This window comes from Dryobates pubescens, chromosome 5 (genome assembly GCF_014839835.1).
Source record: "Dryobates pubescens isolate bDryPub1 chromosome 5, bDryPub1.pri, whole genome shotgun sequence".
NCBI lineage: Eukaryota > Metazoa > Chordata > Aves > Piciformes > Picidae > Dryobates > Dryobates pubescens.
In genome coordinates this window covers 45,255,622-45,274,991 of record NC_071616.1, presented here as the reverse complement: position 1 = coordinate 45,274,991, position 19,370 = coordinate 45,255,622, and the positions used below count along the sequence as shown (strand labels likewise).

The 19,370-nt window shown below is 41.9% G+C and overlaps 1 protein-coding gene across 6 annotated transcripts in view; it reads left to right on the top strand.

Annotated features, from left to right (window-relative positions):
* MEIS2 (Meis homeobox 2) overlaps positions 1-19,370 on the top strand; it is a 221,039-nt gene that overhangs the window by 42,712 nt on the left and 158,957 nt on the right. For all 6 annotated transcript variants that reach the window (XM_054162121.1, XM_054162120.1, XM_054162118.1 and 3 more), the window contains exon 8: positions 16,192-16,337. In XM_054162121.1, coding sequence (XP_054018096.1) covers positions 16,192-16,337 — 146 coding nt within the window. The remainder of the gene's footprint in view (positions 1-16,191; positions 16,338-19,370) is intronic.

Genomic DNA, 19,370 nt, shown 5'->3' with positions numbered 1-19,370 from the left:
ATAAGAGGCACACCCATTTTAATACCATGTATTTACCATTCCTGGAAATGTCTCATTAACTTCTGAAAATCTGTGAGCATGATATTTTTGGGCTACTGTAACACACCTCTTGGCAGTCACAGAAGGCAGTTTGGTTAATGCCTCATAATATCCATTTTTATTCTCAACATGAAGAAAGGCTCTCTATAGAAAATTGATGCAGTTTGCTCTGCTAATTTTCATGCTCATTCCAATTAATTTAACATGACCCAGATTTTCTTCCTCGGGCTCATCCTGACTAATTAGTAAGGCAACACCTAGAACAAGTTCTGTTTAATAACATTGAGGAACACTAGTTGTGAGTGATTTTGATGCTAATAAAGATATTCACTGATGGGACAGATATTTGATGGCAATTATGGTATGTAATTTAGAAGTCCCAATGTGCTGGCTAGGCGATACGGGGGGCTGGCAAATCACTAGGGGAGAAGTTTTGTTATTATTATTATCATTGTTTTATTAAAAAGACTTCCCAAGCACCTAACTATCCTCAGGGACCAATTAGTTTGGTGGGATGGTTTTTTGGGGAGTTTTTTGATACAACCAGGAGTATTGTCAACTGATTCCACAGTAACAGATGAGTGGTGGTGCTGCTGAAGATGTACAATCTGTGAACCATCAGTGGCCAGGGCCCAGGCTTGCATTAGGCTGGATGGTAGGAAGAAATAGAATCATTGAATCATAGAATCAAGCAGGTTGCAAAAGACCTCAGAGATCATCCATTCTAACTTATTACCTAATACCTAACACCTCCTGACGACTAAACCATGGCTTCAAGTGCCACATCCAATCATTTTTTGTACACCTGCAGGGATGGGAACTCCACCACCTCCCTGGGCAGCACATTCCAATGACCAATCTCTCTTTCTGGGAAGAACTTTCTCCTCACCTTGAGCCTAAACTTCTCCCTGCACAGTTTGAGACTGTGTCCTCTTGTTCTGGTGTTGGCTTCTTGGGAGAAGAGACCAACTCCCACCTGCCTACCTGGTCTCTTCTCCCAGGCAACCAGCACCAGAACAAGAGGACACAGTCTCAAGCTGCACCAGGGGAAGTTTAGGCTGGTGATGAGGAGAAAGTTCTTCACAGAAAGAGAGATTGGCCATTGGAATGTGCTGCCCAGGGAGGTGGAGTCACCACCCCTGGAGGTGTTCAAAAAAGTCTTGGATGTGGCACTTGAAGCCATGGTTTAGTTGTCAGGAGGTGTTAGGTATTAGGTAATAGGTTGGACTTGATGATCTCTGAGGTCTTTTGCAACCTGGTTGTTTCTATGCTTCTATGATTCTCCCTGGGAAAGTTGGCTTGCTGATGGAAACACAGCATGTGTCAGGTGAAGAATGAGGTTCAGAGAGTCTGTTGTCATTGAGCACACTGGAGGTAGAAATGGGAAATGCCAAATCTGAATTTTTCTCTTGGTCTCTAAGAGCAAAAATCCCACATCCATCACAGCAACTGGAGATGGACAAAGACTGGATGACCGTGTGGTTTGGGGTGGTTCATACTGCATGATTTTGGTCAGCCACAGATACAAAACCCTCTGTGGTCTCTTTGCTGCAGTTGCAGCACTAAGGCTTGCTTCTGCCTCTGGTAACACCAATGGAAACACTGCTGTGTAGCTGGAGGAGCAAAGATGGCAGATGTGCTTGTGCATCTTTCTGATCACAGGTGCTGATTGCTGAGACCCTGCCTTTGAACAGAGCGTATCAGGAAGTGAAGAAAGGATGCTCTTTTTATTTACAGATGAAGAAAAATTAGTAAAAAATGATTATCATACTCAGACTTGGAAAAAACCATAAGGCTCCAATGAGCACAGGACTACACTGACATGTTTGTCTTGAGAACCAATACAATATTCACTTATCTGGGAGCCACCATGTATTATCAGAAAGAATATTGTGCATTATTATACAATTATCCCAATTAGTATTGTGCCCACAGCATGGGGGCTGGAACTGAATGATCCTTGAGGTCCCTTCTAACCCTAACAATTCTATGATTACTTTTGAAAGAGTTCTCACTTTAAGCTGTGTTCCTTGCTCGCTTGAGCACTTTGGAATACCTTATCTCTAAAGTTTGCTCAAGGTCACATTCTGAGCAAACAAGAGAAAAAACCAACAGAATATCTTGTGTTAGATAATATTCCAGCACTCTAAGCATCTCTATTAGATAATGTTCCAGCACTGGGAGCATCTCACTTCTTACTTGTTGCATAAATCTTTGGTAAGTTTTAGAAGCTGAGAGAGTCAAACACAGGTAAAAGTAACTAGAAAATTGTAAATGCAGGCTAATGTCTTTAAGGCAAATCTTAATTGCTACAATCCTAGCTGCTTCTCTTTATTTTTTGGACTGCTGAATCCCCTCATTGACATAATTTCACACAGTTTTTAAGGGAAAGGGGAGAAGGAGAAAGAGGGGAGGAGAAGGAGAAAGAAAGGAGAAGGAGAAAGAGGGGAGACAGAGAAAGAGGGGAGAAGGAGAAAGATGAAGTTTCTTCTAATGCATTATACATTTAGACACTGTAGTTTCCAGATTGATGCCCCTCACCAGCTGAGAAATGATTCCCATGCACAGCCTTGCAGTCAGGAGTTGGAGATGACCATGCCTATGGTGATTCCTTGCTGGTGACAATTCTGTTGTTCTGGGTCAGCAGTGAATACCTCACTCAAATGGTGCAAAGTCAGCCAGTTCTTAATATTTTATCTCCTCAAGAGTGCATTCAGTGCCTTTATCACTGAGAAGAATGACTCCCCTGACTAGTGTGATCAAGACCTGGAAATTTGCTGCATCAGCACATTGAGCTCAGACTGCTACTTGATTGGTGGGGCTTAGATTTGATCTTATGGCATCCATGTCAGTTCTCTAATGGGCTAGGTGAACAGCCTGTCCAGGGGGAAACTCACTTTTACCCATCTGAATGAAGAGAAGTCTCCTAACCTGCCAGGTTTTTCATGTGGGGTTCCCACACATAGGAGCTCTGAAGAGAGGAGCAGGGCAATGGAAGTTCTCTGGAGTTCAGCTTGTAAGGTCCCTAGGAAGAGCTCAGGGACACAAAGCAACCTAGGAAGGTTTTGTAGGCACTGCATAATTGGTTTTTGCAACATTTTCTGCTGCAGCAAAAGATTTGGAGTGGAATTGTGGGCTTAGGACCAGAAAAGCAAAGCATCACAAATGGGAGTGGAGGTCTGTGCTTTTCAGTTTTGTGCTGTGATCTTTTAAGCAGACAGTGTCATAACAAGTCAGTACCCTGTGGCTTTGCTATTTTTGTGCTTCCTAATTTTCTAAATCCAATTCAAGACAACTTCAGTCAAAAGCTTTGGCCCCGTGTTTCTATGACATCGTGTTGCTTTGTCAGTTCTTTTGATCACTGAAAGCAGGTCCAAAGCACTTTGGGTGCAGAGAGAGGAGAAGGCTGTGGCCTGGACTTCTTTCTCTCTTTTCTGTTTCTTAAAAAAAAAATCATAGTACCTTGAAACAATTCAGTGAAACTATGTGATGGGAGAGTATATGTTGCTTGTCAGCAAAGATGTTGCAAAGATCTCTTTGGGTTTTGTCAACCAGTTGAAGTTTTCTGACCAGAATTCACATCAGTATGCTTGCTGCTTCTTCCAGTCTGAAGCACTGGAATATTCTGAACTGTGTCTTCCCTCGTGGTTGAAGACAGATTCTCAGAAACCAACCAGGGGCTTCGGCTTTTAAGTGCTTGCTCTTATCATCTGTCTACTGATCTTGAGATACTAAACATTCCAGGGCATTTTGGAGGGAAAGACTCCTGAAAAATGTTACCCCACAAGTAAATATGAGCAGGTCCAAAGCAGCCAGCCAGCTGAACATGAACCAGCAATGTGCCCAGGTGGCCAAGAAGGCCAACGGCATCCTGGACTGCATCAAAACCAGCAGGAGTAGGGCAGTGATGGTGCCCCTGTACCTGGCCCTGGTGAGATCACAACTTGAGTGCTGGGTTCAGTTCTGGGCACCACAGGACAGGAACGACATTGAGGTGCTGGAGGGTGTCCAGAGAAGAGCAAAGAGTCTGGTGAGGGATTTGGAGGATGTCATACAAGGAATGACTGAGAGAGCTGGGAGTGGTTAGTCTGGAGAAGAGAAGGCTGAGGGGAGACCTTTTTGCTCTTTACTTGAAAGGAGTTTGGTGTGAGGCTGGGGTTGGTCTCTTCTCCCAAATAACCAGCAATAGGATGAGAGGAATGGGTTGGAGTTGTGCCAGGGGAGGTTTAGGTTGGACATTAGGAAGAATTTCTTCACTGAGAGAGTGGTGAGGGGGTTGGAAGAGACTGCCCAGGAAGGTGGCGGAGTCGCCATGTCTGGAGGTGTTCAGCAAGTTATAGATGTGGTGCTTCAGGACATGGTTTAGTGCTCCTGGCAGTTGGGTTACAGTCAGATTCAATGATCTTAAAGGTCTTTTCCAGCCTTAGTGATTCTGTGATGCACCAGCTGGAGCGAGCACTGAATAGCTTACCACTTCTGAACAGTATTGGTTATGCTTCCAGATACCTATCACACTATATTGAAAGTCCAGGCTTTAAGTTAAACCTGCAAGAGCAGACTGTCAGTGTTCCCACGTAACCCTTCACATTCTGGCATTTTCCAGACTGCCAGCCAAATGAACACTTTAGGAGGAGGTGCATATATATGTCTGCAGCACCCAGCGGGTTAATCCACCCTACTGTGCATAGGTGTTGGAGCTCGTATGGTATGTAAGATTTGCCAAGTTTGGAGTTGTTTTGTAATTTATTTTTTTTTTAAATTCTTTTTTCTTTTTTCCCCCCCCTGGACTATGCATTCACAGCAAGCATCATTCCTGATGCTGCCCAGGTGTTTGTGAATGCATAGCGAGGAGGTGCTCTTGTTTGCATTTTATGTACGCACACATTTGTGTCCACATTATCACCTGGATAGGGTTTTGTGATCCATTTTGACACTTTTCCACTGAAGACATCCATCTTTTCTTCATTTATTTTTATCTTTTCAATGAGCATTCTGCCATGTTTTTGGTTTTAATGCATCTTCACACGGACTACTGTGCATCTTGGACTTGTGGCCTAACAAATGTCCTTTTTTAATAGCTGAAGCTTTGAAGTTGGTATCTCTCAGGAATAAATGTCTGTTACATTTCTAGTCCTAACTTTATTTATTTATTTATTTTAAAGATTAAAACAATTCTACAAATGTGTGCTGATATCCAATATTTCAGTGCATTTTTGATAGCTAAATAGCCCTGAGCAGAGTGGGCAGGACATGGACCCTTGCTCTGTCAGTAGGCATCATTGTAAGGGACGTTGTCTCATGAACAAGGAGAGTTGGTATCTCTCAGGGATAAATGTCTGTTACATTTCTAGTCCTAACTTTATTTATTTATTTATTTAAAAGATTAAAGCAATTCTACAAATGTGTGCTGGTATCCAATATTTCAGTGCATTTTTGATAGCTAAATAACCCTGAGCAGACTGGGCAGGACATGGACCCTTGCTCTGTCAGTAGGCATCATTGTAAGGGACGTTGTCTCATGAACAAGGAGAGGAAGTGCAAGGCATTAAAATATCTCACACTTCAGAAGAGTGGAAAGAGCTGTAAGGAAAATTAAAATGCTCTAATGCCTATTTTCCTTCAAGAGGGAAAAAAAAAAACCAAGCCTATTTTATTCTTTAAGAAACTCCATTAATGATTTAATGAAGAAGAAGAGTAGTACTGGATGTTAGCCATCATCTCCTTTAAGATCTCCACATTCTGCTATAGATAAACAACTGCAAAATGTTAAAGTTTAAATATTGATGAGTTACCATTGAACTTCATTATTTAACTCCAATTGCAGGTAGGATTTTAATTGAGCTTGGCTCTTTGGCCCACGGTTGATACTATTCTAATCACAACAATAACAGCATAGGAAATAAGAAATAGCCCTTGAAGTACTTCTTTTATAGATTAACTTTGTATATATTCTTGGTTGTATATTTTTGGGTGTTATTTTTGGATATTGACTTGGGTTGAGGAACCTAAAGTCACCACCCCATGAAACTAAAGGCACTACCCCATTTACTTCAACAGGGATAGAGAACTGAAAAAGTAAAGAAAATAGTCTCCTAAAGATGTGCTTAAGGGAAAAAAATCCCAACAAAACCAACAACAACAACAACAACAAAAGAGTTTCTTTGTCTCCTGATTCCTTTAATGACTTTTTATTGTTGTTGCAACTGTAGCCAAAGTCTGCAGCTGGTATTCTTAACAGAATTACTACCAGAATGCTAAAAATATTTCTCTAAAATTATATACATAAAAAAATTTACAAAAATTAGAGTGGTTTAGAGAGAACTCAATTTAGACTGCAGCACAAGGATGTTGTGTGTGACAGTGCTTAGGAGGATGGGAAAACTTCAGCAGCATCGTAGCTATTTACATCCTGACTGCAAAGTAATTGTAATTATCGAAGCAGACAAAATACTTAAGCCTAATTTAATAACACTTCCCTTCAGCCTAGGTGCCAAAGCCTGGGAATAAAATTCCCAGCTTTTTGCTGAGGTAGCAAAGGGGGTAGGGGGTGGGAATTGAAGTTAAAGCCATGTAGAAACAAGTGCATTCAACATTTTCCTGGTTGAGGCACAAAGCAAGTTTCACTTTTAAAGAGAAGAGCATCATAAATCAGCATCAACTACCAAGTTTTAATGAGTATCTCTCCTGTGGAATTGTGCAGCCCTTGCAGTTCTGCGCAAACAAGACAAGGATCTGGCCTTGCACTCCTTATTCAGGCAAAAACTGCCACTGACATTAATGATAATTTTGCTTGAATAGAACAAAGTGCTCGATGGCGGTTGTGCCAGCATGAGGGGTGCAAGATTAGGACAAACGTGCACAGAAGCACAACTTCAAATGGCTGTACCTTTGACTTCTCAAGCTAGCATTTCCTCCCAACTACAAGGATCTTAATTATAACATTTGCTGGTTCAAAGATTAACATTTAGCATTCTGGGAAAGACTTTCTGGACTTTAGTAACCTGATCGGTACGGTCTCCTTTTGGTCTCTGCCTCTTTCTGGTTCTTTGTATTGCAGGGGAGATGATAGTATCTGGCACATTCCTTGGATGACTTGAAGATAGCAGCCTTCTGTGTTTGGGACTGAAAGATTGTGAACTCTGTGTTAGCAGAAATGCCACACAGGGGAGGTGAATAGAACATTAAAAAAGCTTTAGCTTTAGGTACTGCAGTGCAAGCAGAGTTGAATTTGAGAGCTGGGACTTAAGTGGACATTTGTCCCTGCTTTCTTCCTTAATAAAATCTGAGTGTTAACTGTGGCTAAGGGCATTTGAGAGATCACTAAAAATGAATCATTGAGTGCCCAGAAGAGCTTTATTATGATATACTATGGAGAACTTTAGCATATACCCTGTACTTTGTTACCTGCTTATCAGATGCACGTATGAGTTACTGCCACGGAAATAAATCTTTCCATCCTTTGCTACGCAAGCAAAACAAGTTGGTGGATTAAAATATCAACATAAACCTCCTAAAAATCTGGGTCTGTGTGGTCCTTCCTGGCCCTGGGTTCCTAACTAATTTTCTTTTGCCCTGTGAAGGACTATTGGTCATAAAATAAAATGAAATAAACTAAAATATAATAAAGGAAAGTAAAAGAAAAGAAAAGACAATAACATAAAATAAAATAAAACAAAGCAAAATAACATAAAATAAAAGAACATACTATAAAATAACAAAATAAACCAAAATAAAATAGCATAAAATAAAAGAAGAAAATAAAATAACATAAAATAAAGCAAACCCAGCACAAAGCAAAACAAAAACCCCAAACCCACAAGTTCCGACCAGCAAGGTTTTTGTGCTCGTGTGCAATCCATTCTGAAACACCCTGACACAAACACTAGATCTCAGTGCAGAAATCCTGACTGGCCAAACTGAGCTTGAAAACTAAAGGGAAATAAGGAAGAAAAGTTAAAAAAGATAAATTTTTAAAATCCCCATGCTGGTATCAGGTTCCAGGACCCAGTCCTTGTAGGTAGAGCCAGGCCAGGTTGCTTAGTGGAGTTTGTTTGCCCCAGCAGTAATTAGATTGAAGGAGTTATTCTGCTCCTGAAGTTCCTCACGGCTGTTGCCGCTGCCCAGTTAGCCAGTGTGAAAATACCATGGAAAATAAATTATTAAACTATACTGTTACTACTAACTTGTCAGCTCTAGAGAAACAAATGCAGCCACATTTACATATGTGTCCATCTGTCTGTTTTTACACTTTATGTCCTCAGCCAGTGGGTAAAATTGTTTTAATCCAAGCTGTAGTCTGATTTTTTTGTTTTGTTTTGCTGCTGCTTTCCCCCCCCACCCCCCTTCTTCTTCTTCTTCTTCTTCTTCTTTATTTTTTCCCCCCCGATGATATTTTTCTCCGTGTGTATTTTATTCGCGAGTGGACATGCATATTCTTGACAGTAGCTAGTTCTTAATCGTCCCTTTTAAGTAACCTAATCTATCTGGCCACGGTAGTTTTAACTGGAATAAGCAGCGGAGTTCTCCATGGATAATTTTCGTTAGTTAGCAGATTGTTACCATCTCAATGTTGCTGAAATCCCTAATCTCAGGTCAGCGTGAAGCTGCAGTGGTTACAATCCTGTTGCCTGATGCAGTGTGAATGGAAGTGCTTTCTGTCAGAAACATGTGGTCTCTTCAGTGGAGAGCCTTCGTAAATCCTGTGTAAATAGAGGGAGGCTAACAAAGGATGAGCCCCTGCAGCTCAGAGCATTTGGAGCCATTTGGAGGCTGAATTTGCTAAATGCTGCTTATACCGCCTGAAAAGTTGAAGAGAAAGGAGCATAAAATCCCTTCTTTTTTCTCTTTCTGCTCCTACCCTGGGGGGAGGGTGTTAAGGGCCAGGGAAGCCTGAGGTAAGCCTATGAAGACTGTTTTTTCAGTGCTCTTTTGAGTGTGAAAAAGGTGGCATGGGTCACTGTCCCCTCTTTAATGTCGGAAAACCCACACAGTTAGTAAATGTTGCATGTAAACTAAAGCATTTCATCCCTTCTCCTGCACTCCACGGCAGTGGGCCATGAACTAGTCACTTGAAAATCGCAGAAAAATTTCACTTCAACATGTCCAGACAGTTTAGCACAGCAGGAACGTAAGAGAGATCAGTAATTAGCAGGTTGCTTTACAGTTCCCCTTGTCTGCGTCGGAGCAGTTTTTGTTTTGGTTTGGTTTGGTGGTTTTGGGGGTTGTTTTTTCTTTGGTTTTTTTTGGTCGTGGTCGTTTTTTGTTTTGTTTTGTTTTGTTTTGTTTTGTTTTTCACCTGATGTGAAAAAATGTTGGGTTGTAATGAACAAATCACAAACCTCCTGGCTGTATAAAAGAGCTGAAAATGTAAACTGGTGTTTATTAGCTCTGTCTTTAAAATCTAGCAAAATAACGTGGTTGGCTTTTGAATGCAAGCTCAAAGAGCTATTGATTCGCTTCACAAGTAAACATGGGTTTGAAACACAGACAGTTAAGGGCATAGAAAAGCCAGGTTTGTGGGTTGGTCTTTTGGGGTTTTTTTCCTTCTTCTTTTTGGGTAGGAAAATAATAGAAGAGAAATGTGAAACGTTACAGTTCTGCAAATAACTGTTGAGAGATCTGAATCACTGGGTTTATACCATGCATGGCTCTAACAATAACATAGCTGGAATGTCTTTCCTACCTTCAAGTAAATAATAAACCATTTGTAAATGTCTTGTTGAAAATAAGAGAAATGAGTGATTGTAGAAAGGTGGCTATCCAGAAGTTCAAAAAGAAAAAGAAGAGTTTTCATTTTGCATCTTGTTATTAATACACTTTAGATACCATGCAACTCTTTAAGCCTTTAGAGCACATTGCCAGATGGCAACAGGGACTTGCTCCTGACTGACAAACTATGTGACAATGTGATTAGGGTAGAATAAGCTTTGTAGGTGAGGTCTGGTAGTGGCTTAAGTCCTCTTCCTCTTCCTCCTGGTTGAATTTACAACAGTTATTAAGGCCTAGATGGTGTGACATTTGTACATGTCATCTTTACTGTATCTGCCCAGTGGAATTGCTGGGTTATATTCTGGAAAGCAAAAGATATTCCAAAAGAACAATGGAGAGAAGGTCAGCTCTTCATCGCTTGCCTGCTACTAGAAGGGCAAAAGAATGACATCTTCTGCAGCAGGAAAGATGGTAGTGACCTTTTTCTGAAGTCTTCCTGTTCCTTCTAGTGCACCAGTGTCCAACCTTTCTCTCCAGCATATGACACAGCATCGTGAAACATGTGTCTGGTGTTTCAAAGATGGAATACAAGGGGCTGATCACAGCAGCTCACTTGAGGACACCCCATTCGAGGCTGAGGAAAGTGATGGCTGAGCATGCAGGTCAAGCTAGGATGCCTGTGCCAAGCCAGTGGTGGCTGAGCATGCAGAGCAACCTAGGCATGCCTATGCCAATCCTAAAGGAGTTTCTGGTGGCTTATTTCCTGCAGTCGAGCAAAGCCTGGCAGAACTCTGCTGCTGATGGCACAGCTCTAAGCTGGAATGCCCACTTCAACTGTTTGTGGTTTTCAGAGCCCCAGGTGTGACACCTATAACCTATCCTGACTTAGCTGCCCTGGGCAGTCAGATGCAGTACATAGGTACTGCTTCTACAGTGTGAGAAGATTAAGTCAACTTCCACAAACAGTGATCATTAAGAGGAGGAGAAACTCCCCCCCCGCAGTCAGTACTCTCTTCAAAGGGCTGTGATCTGCTGAAGCTGTAAGGCTAAAAAAGCCTGATGATGATAACAGGGTAGAAAGGAGTTAAGGAGTTCTCCTGAAGGGTCTTTGATTCTGGAGCTGACCTTCCCTCTCTATTAGTCCTGCCTACAGCACAGGCTGTCTTATCTTCAAAATTTATCCAAACACTTCTCTCTCCAGCTTTTTGGCAGTGGCAATTAACCAGATTTTTAAAGATTTCTCTCTGGGGGTGATGTGGATCGTATTACTAAGTTGAACATCCTTATTAATGATGGTTTACAATACTTATGTGTCCAGATGGATACATCATAAGTACAAACAAATGATTGCAATTTGTGAATATAAGCTGCATGCAGACTCTCCTCTTTGTTTCTGCATTTATAGCTACATATTCTGCCTCATTAAAACAGTGGACTGAAAGATTGAGGAGTACTTAACTTCGAATCAGCGCAGTGCACTGCGGCTTCCCTTTCCAGAATCCTGCAGCTTGGTTTTCATATTGCTTGCACTGTTTTTAGAAAAATGGTGAAGTGTCTTGTCCTCCTCTCAGTGTGGATAACCCTGAGCTTCTCTCCCTTTTCCTTTATCATGACAAACCATAAAGCTGTAAGGGACCACTGACGGTGAAAGAAGCTCAGACACTGCGTCCTGAAATGTTTTATTTTTCCAGAGATCACTTTTCTTACTGCTTAGCTTCTTTTGATGGTGATAGAAACTGTTTCTGGAGTTTGAATCTGGGCTGGTTTAGGGCTTTGTGCTGTGGCCTGACTGGGTTATCCAATTCAGTTATCGTTTTGCATAGACTGAGAATTTATTATTCATCCTGCTCACAGATGGTGCAATGACTTGATGAGCAGCTTCTAAGCAGCACTTGCTTCATCTCTTGCTGGGTCTTTACTCTGTGAGGAACACAAACAAGGATAGGGTTGAGTTACTCCTGGTAGTGTGGAGGCCTGTCAAAGAGAAATGAATTGATAGAATAGGATTGGACAGGCCTCCTGTAGGATTGGACTCTTGTTTCCTGAAGAGTCAGTTCTTGGCTGTATGAACATGGGGGTCAGCAAGCTAACCTGTCCAACAATATCACCTTGCAGCAAGTGAAGTTTGAAATCAGGGTGCAAAGGAAAACCTGCTCTGACTACTTATTTGGTATGGTTCAAATGAGAGGTAGTCTCCTTCACTTTCAATGCAAAATGTCTCTCTCCCAGGCAACCAGCACCAGAACAAGAAGACACAGTCTCAGCCTGCACCAGGGGATGTTTAGGCTGGATGTTAGGAAGAAATTCTTCCCAGCAAGAGGGATTGGCCATTGGAATGTGCTGCCCAGGGAGGTGTTGGAGTCACCATCACTGGAAGTCTTTAAGAAGATGAGGCATTCAGTGCCATGGTTTAGTTGATTAGATGGTGTTGGGTGATAGGTTGGACTGGGTGATCTCAAAGGTCTTTTCCATCCTGGTTAATTCTATTCTATTCTATTCTATTCTATTCTATTCTATTCTATTCTATTCTATTCTATTCTATTCTATTCTATTCTATTCTATTCCATTCCATTCCATTCCATTCCATTCCATTCCATTCCATTCCATTCCATTCCATTCCATCTCATTCCATCTCATTCCATTCCACTCTCAGCCCATGCTAAGAGTCTGTGCACAGGAATGGTGTGGAAGCTCCACTTCCTACTGTGTAAAGAAGACTTGCATCTTCAGCCTTCTTCTCAAAGCCTTCCCCTAGAAGAGGAGGCCTTTGGGGAACCTTGTGTGGGTCATTGTGCAAAGTTTCACTTAAACTCCATCTTTTTATAGGGGTTATTGAGACTGTGGCATTGCATTGATATCATCTGAAACAATCTGGGTAGTACAGCTGGCCCAAATCCTGCCCGCTCACTGACGCATCCTCTTGACAATTCTCCACTTTCCTAGAACACTGATAGGATTTTGCAATCACTTGTGCTCTTTGCACAAGAACAGATGAGTGAACAGTGTGTAAAGCAAGAGAAAATCACCCTTGTTTTTTTGTTTGTTTGGGTTTTGGGTGGGTTTTTTTTGCTGCTGTGTGAAAGACAGTCAGTGAGCCAAGATCTAGACTTCATTTTTTCCACTAGAAAATTGGGATAGCTGTGCTTATGTAATTGCAATTTCCATACAAGCTAGAACCTGACTCTACCCTTCTTAAAAATTACCATCCAAATCAGGATATGCACAGTTCACAGAAGCAGAATCACTTGTAATGATGTCTTAAATGATTTAAATTTGGATTGCCTCATATAGCAGTTATAAATATAGTTAATCCAGTCTGTCACAGAGTAACTTTTGTGTCTATTTTATGTAACTTTTGATAGTTTCTTTTTCTGCATTTGAGGTTACTCGTGTTTATTTGGATGCAGCAAACTAGGATCAGGCTCTCCACATCCAAGAAGTGAATCATTCCTTCTTGGAAAAGTCACTTGTGGGCTACTCTATTATTTCTTACCACTAGAAACAGGATCCAATAATGTGAGCAGTTGTAGTCCTGGTAAGGGGATGACAATACAGCTTAACAGGATTGGGCCTTAGTTTACTAGGAGCAACAAATCTTTCTGTGTTCCTCATCTGAGGTAAGATGGAGGTGCAGTATTTAAATGTCCTTTCATGAGCTTGTGGAACAGATTATGGCAGCACTAACTTAGTGTTCAGACCGCTGATTAAGGTGGGAAGGCAGTGGGAGCTTCAGCCGGATTTTTCCTCCCCGTGGGCTGCTATAAGCTTTTTAAACCCAGGATGTTAACAACCTCCCCAAAAAGGTCTAAACATTGATTTTAGCATGTTGGTGACTCCTGCTGAGCACGCTCACAAACAGGAGAGTTATGTCTGTGCAGGCAGAGAGGAATTTGTGCACAGGGAGCAGGGAGCTGGTGCTTCTGTGGCGCGAGAGGGTGGCGCAGCGCGGAAGTTTTCCAGCTCCACGCATCCTGTGCACAGACACACAGCTTTTACAGAGAGAGACAAAGATATCTTTATCTGCACGACAGATAGACAAACAGACTGACTGACTTCAAACTTGCACTTTTAGTAGGGATTTTTTCCACCCACCCCCTCCCTTTTCTTTCCTCCCCCACTCTCCTCCCCCTGCAGCCCCAAACCCCATCTCCGGGTACTGCTTTTCAGAATTGCCTGAGGCTACAGTACAGCACCTCAGATCCCCAAGGCCCATTGCCTGGCTCCTAATAGCCACTCTCCATCTGTGTCACATGAACAGCTGATGAGATAGCTCCAGTGTCTGTATTTTGGAGAGCATATCCACCCAGGTTAAAATGCTGGGGTTGCCAAGGAGCAGTCAGAAGCCATTAGTGTTTGTGAGAATTTGCCTTGCAGCAGTTCCTTGGCATAGTGGAAAGTGTGTGTGTGTGTGTGTGTGTGTGTGAGAGAGAGAGAGAGAGGGGCAGGGTAGAAAATGGGGGGGGTGGGGGGGTGGGGAGGGGGCAAAGGAAAGGAGTCCTTTCTAAATAACCAGCATCTTGCAAAATGAACAGTTGGTTACAGTGTACAGGGCTTCCAGAAGCTCTTCGATTAGTTTGCTGTGATTCGACTCTCCCTTCTCTATGGTTAACAGAAACAAACACAAAAAAGGGGGTGGGGGGGAAAAAAAGAAGGGGGAAAAAAAAGAGCATGAGAAAGCAAGCAGTGACTTCAGGGTCTTGCTCTGGTGTTTGGGCAGATGGAAAGGAGCTGCTCTGCCTTGGGGCAGGGTGGTTGTAATGAAGTGGCCTGTCAGTCTGTAAATAGTGAGGGTCATCTCTTCCATGTGATGGAGGGTATCACATTGCAGTGAAAATGGAAATGTCAATAAAATTAATCTGCCAGCTCTTTGCTGTGGCTTTTTTCTGTCTCCGTGGTCCAAAAGGGTTGGTTTTTCAGAGGGGAGGCAGTGGAAGAAGGACGATCTGGCACGGGAAGGAAGATGGGAGCTGAAATGCAAGTTTTGGAGCAAATGGACTGTGTGTAGCAGCAACGTATTTCGTTTAGTAGCACTACAGAGCTAGACAAGGCTATAGGAATCAGCTCGTGAATCTATAGCATTCCTCAGGAAGCTATGGAGCGTCTAGCTCAGGCTACATTGAGCACAGAGTTTATTGTTTTAGGCTTTCTTGGACAAGGTTTTTACTTAGCATGGGATTTATGGCATTTACTGCTAATGAATGTCTATTCTTAAATTACAAAAACCACCGTCTCAGCACAATTCCCAGATGTCCTTCCAGGACCTCGGCTTCTTAAACACCAGCAGGGAGCATAAACTCTCCACTTCTCTGTTTTCCTCTTTCGTGTGGCTCCGGGCTAATGATGTGTAAGGAAAACACAGCAATCTATAAAGTCTCAGTGCTGTCCCAGTATTCTTCATTTATTTTGCATTTGATTATGCCACAAGTCGGATCTTGTTTCTTTCCCTTTTTTAAAGTTATTAGTTCAAATATTAATGTAGGAATATGGCATATATTGCTGCTCTTGATTGATGCCTTCCCAAAAACAGGAAGACGTGCTCGTATGAATTTTAAGAAAGTAGGGGTCCTGCAATGCCTTGCCAGAAGAGTTTTTCAGATACATAATTTAGATGCCCTCCAGGCAGGCTTTCAAGGCATTTTTGCTGGAGGGCAAGAAAAAATAACTATGACTGTTAAAAGTAAATGATTTTTGCTAATGCACAATTAATGCCAGGGAAAAGCACAGAAGAGAAAGATGTTGATGGAAAGTTCTGATTAAGTGAGAGCTCTACCTTGATGTGCATCTTTTTTTTTTTTTTCCCCATTCTTTTATTTTTTTTCTTTTTTTTTTTTTTTATAATGCTAATAATCACTGAGGCAGAGATGTAAAAGTTTGGCTGTCATGCAAATGCTCTACGCAGGGTCATACTAGGTGTACGTGTTTGTGCCTCTGCATGTTGTGTGCGGCGGGAGCTGATGGTTCTGGGGAGGGACTCATCTGACAGTATGTTATGTGCACTGAACGGTGACATGGTTACTGCCACCTCTGCAGAGGGCCTCAAATATATAGACTACAGAACATTGAACTTGATTACTTAGAGTACGTAGTCAGCATGGTTGTAGGGATGCATTTACAGTCAATGGGTTTTCTCGTGGCAGGTTTTTTACCCCACGTCGAATCCCGTAATTGACAAAGAGCTATTGCACTGTGTCAAGCACACAATTATAATTGAATTAATGATATATGCATGTGTGAAATGCAAAATTAGTATTTGGAGAGACATGGGGTCTAATTTTTTTTTTACCTATTTGTACCAGAGCTCCTGTATCGTGAGAAATGATACGTGCCCCGTCTGTGAAAGCAAAACAAAACTGTGGCGGTGTCTTGGCAATTAAGGATGCTTTTGGACTTCTGTATTCTGTTCACTAAATATCTCCTCCTCCCCGTTTGCCTTTTTTGTTGTAGGAGATGGTTTAGACAACAGCGTAGCCTCACCTGGTACAGGGGATGACGACGACCCAGACAAGGACAAAAAGCGTCAGAAGAAAAGAGGCATTTTCCCCAAAGTAGCAACAAATATCATGAGAGCGTGGCTTTTCCAGCATCTCACAGTAAGTGGTGCCCCAAACCACAATAGATTTCTATTCACGTGCCTAATGAGGTTTATTAATCATTATTAGAAATCAATTGTCCCCATCATTTTTGAACCCACTCTTAAGTAGAGCTCAATTATTGTTGCTTTTTGTTTTGGTCTATATATATATATATTTATTTTTTTTTCTTGGCTCTTGGAATCATGGCAAATCTGGGGGGGGGGGGGGGGGATATTAAATAATTACATATATGTGCTGGCTTGACACCAGACAGAATATGGAATTTGCCCCAGAAGGGCATTAGTCCTAACCTGTAACAACGTATATGCACGCATCCGTGCCTAGAGAGAGTAGCACGGAAAAACAACTGCAGATAAAGTAACCTCCTTTCGCTGTGAACTGTTCAAGATGTTCTTTAGAACAAAGAGGGAAGGGTGCTTCCTTCAGTGGAGATAAAGCTCTCCCTTCTGGGCTCTTTATGGCTGGCCTCTGTTTACACAAACTTCATATGGATGTGGTGAAAGAGAGAGCACCCAGTCTGTGTGTGCTGCCATACACTGTGGATGTTAGAGGAGTCAAAGCAGCAGCTTGCAAACTTGTCATTGTCACTTCTTTTTTTTCCTTTTTTTTTTTGGTGTAAATCTAGACAGCTTACAGGTTCCCCAATTCCTCAGCTGTGTAACAGAGAGAATAAATGTGGTTTTAGCTTCTTTTGAAGTCCATTATGCTAAAAGCTACCCATGTTCACATGTGGGGAGGGAGCGACTGAGCATGTGAAAAAAAAGCAACGCTTTCCGCGGGCTGTCTTTATCCTCCTGCTTGCAACTGGTTCTATGTGTTGGTGTTCTGTTGACTATTATAGCTTCACTTTAGGCATCAAAACATGATTCTACAGGAAAAAAAACCCAACACCCTAGTAACACTCTCTGCAGTTTACTTCACGTGGGAAATAATGGCAACTGGGAAAATTATCAATCGATTCCCCCCCCCCCTCCCCCCCCATTTTTTTTTCTCCTCTTCCTCTCCGCTGCAAAATTGTTTCTCACTTGATCAGGCTTAAAATGCTAACTGTTATTAACTACCTCTTCTTCTACCAAACTTTTATGCATTTCCACGGTGGTTGATGTTGGTTACAGTGGAATGGTTTCAGGACAAGGTAGCCGATTTATTTATGGTAGGGACTATCGAACTGCTCCGCCAGCAGCACGGCTAAAGAGGGGGGGGACAGCAGCAATAGATTCACATTTCTAAACCATCATTTTGATGTAAGGACATTAGTAGCAAACTAAGGTGCATTGATCTGGCCTGTGGGGTCAGGATTAGCTGGAATAGCCAGTGTCTCTGCTGGAGTAGTGGTTATTCCTGCCTCCCAGCTATGGCCATTTCAAAGGTCAGGTGCCCTGTACCCACTTGGCTCAGAGGAATTAGACAGAACATGAGTCTCTGGGCTGATTACTTAACCAAAGACAAAATAATGAGTCCTAAGCAAATACTGACTAATTGAAAGGGCTGTAAATCCATTACATATTGGTCAGGGATAATCAGGAGTATTTAATCACTTTTATCTATTCAGGAGCACTGAAGCTGCAACAGCAAAGCCCTGAACCTTGCCATGTGCTTATTATTCTCATCATTATCAAAATTACTTCACAGCTGTTCTTTGCTACATCACCTCAGCTGGAGATTTACTAACCTGTAAAATGTTTTTAATTTGGAAGTCGAGTGAGTATGAGTGGAGGGTTTTTCATTTAGCTGTAGGGTATCTTTAGAGGAGTGGCACAGGCAGGCTGCAAAAAGCAGGGCCACGAGCAAACCATTTTGTTTGGTATATGTCTCTGTGTTAACTCCGCTTCCTCCCATGAAATTTGTGATACCTTGTTTTTCCTCCCTGCCTTCCTTTCTCATGTGCTCCTTGAAAGCGTTCGGCACATGCTTATGAAACACCCAGCTGCCTTTTGCTTCTCTTGAGGAAATTCCTCTCAGCTTTTTGAAATTTCTTTTCCTCGTCACCCTCCTCCCACTCCTGACCCTCTCCATCCTGCAGGAATCGAGGAAATTTGCCATCACTGCTGAGGATGGCCTTCCAAAAAATCAAATTAAGTGAACACACACACAAAATCCCCAAACCTTTTACCATCCAAGCTTTAATGAGTTTGCAGGTGTTGAAAGATTTACTGTGCTGTAATTCTCAGACCTGAAAACTGATAATGGAGACCCCTGCCCAGCGCAATGTAAATTCAGAAAGCTTCTTGCCATAAACACATGCAGGGAAGGGAAAGAGCTCCTTTCTTTTAAAGATCTCACAAATTAGCTTGGCCATTCAAAGTGCAGGGGCTGGTTGAGCCAGAAGGAGGGAATCTGTGATGTTCCATTTTATTGTTTCAAGTAAATATCTTCACAATGGTGATCCACGATTCACTCTACATTACTTCATTACTACTCTAGCCTTATTTCAAATTGGTTTGTTCCTCCTTTGTGCTGTATGACCTGTTCTTGTAGGACAATAATCCCTTGATGTACCCTTTTTCCCTTTCCTTTTCTTTTTTTTTTTCCCTTTTTTTTTTTTTTTAAAGAAACTAATTGAATTATCTCATTATTTTAATTTGTTAAGCAAATGTATTTTACATCTCAGGATGTGTTCTTAAAGAGGGAGCTGCTTAGGCTTTGCCCCCTGAATGGGCCATTGGTACATTTTGACATTCATGCATTCATTAAGGAGTGGAACATAAAAGAGCTCTGGTTTTATTTTTTTTTTTTTCCCCCCTCAAACACCCAACCAGCATGGAGCAACTTTTCCATAAGCCACAGGGGTCTCTCTACATATGTTCTCAACTGCAAGCCATTGTCACCTATTCTGAATACCTCAAAAGGACAAATAAAATACTAAAGGCCAACTGTAGCAATTGTTAGCTGTTAGTTTCAATATGACAAAAATCATTAACCTCTGGTTTCCCTGGAAGGAGAGGCAGTGGCAGTGCATCTCTTGTGGGGTGGATTAAACCTGAAATTCCTTTAGACAGCCAAATTCAAAGAGGGCAAGTCGGTTCTGAC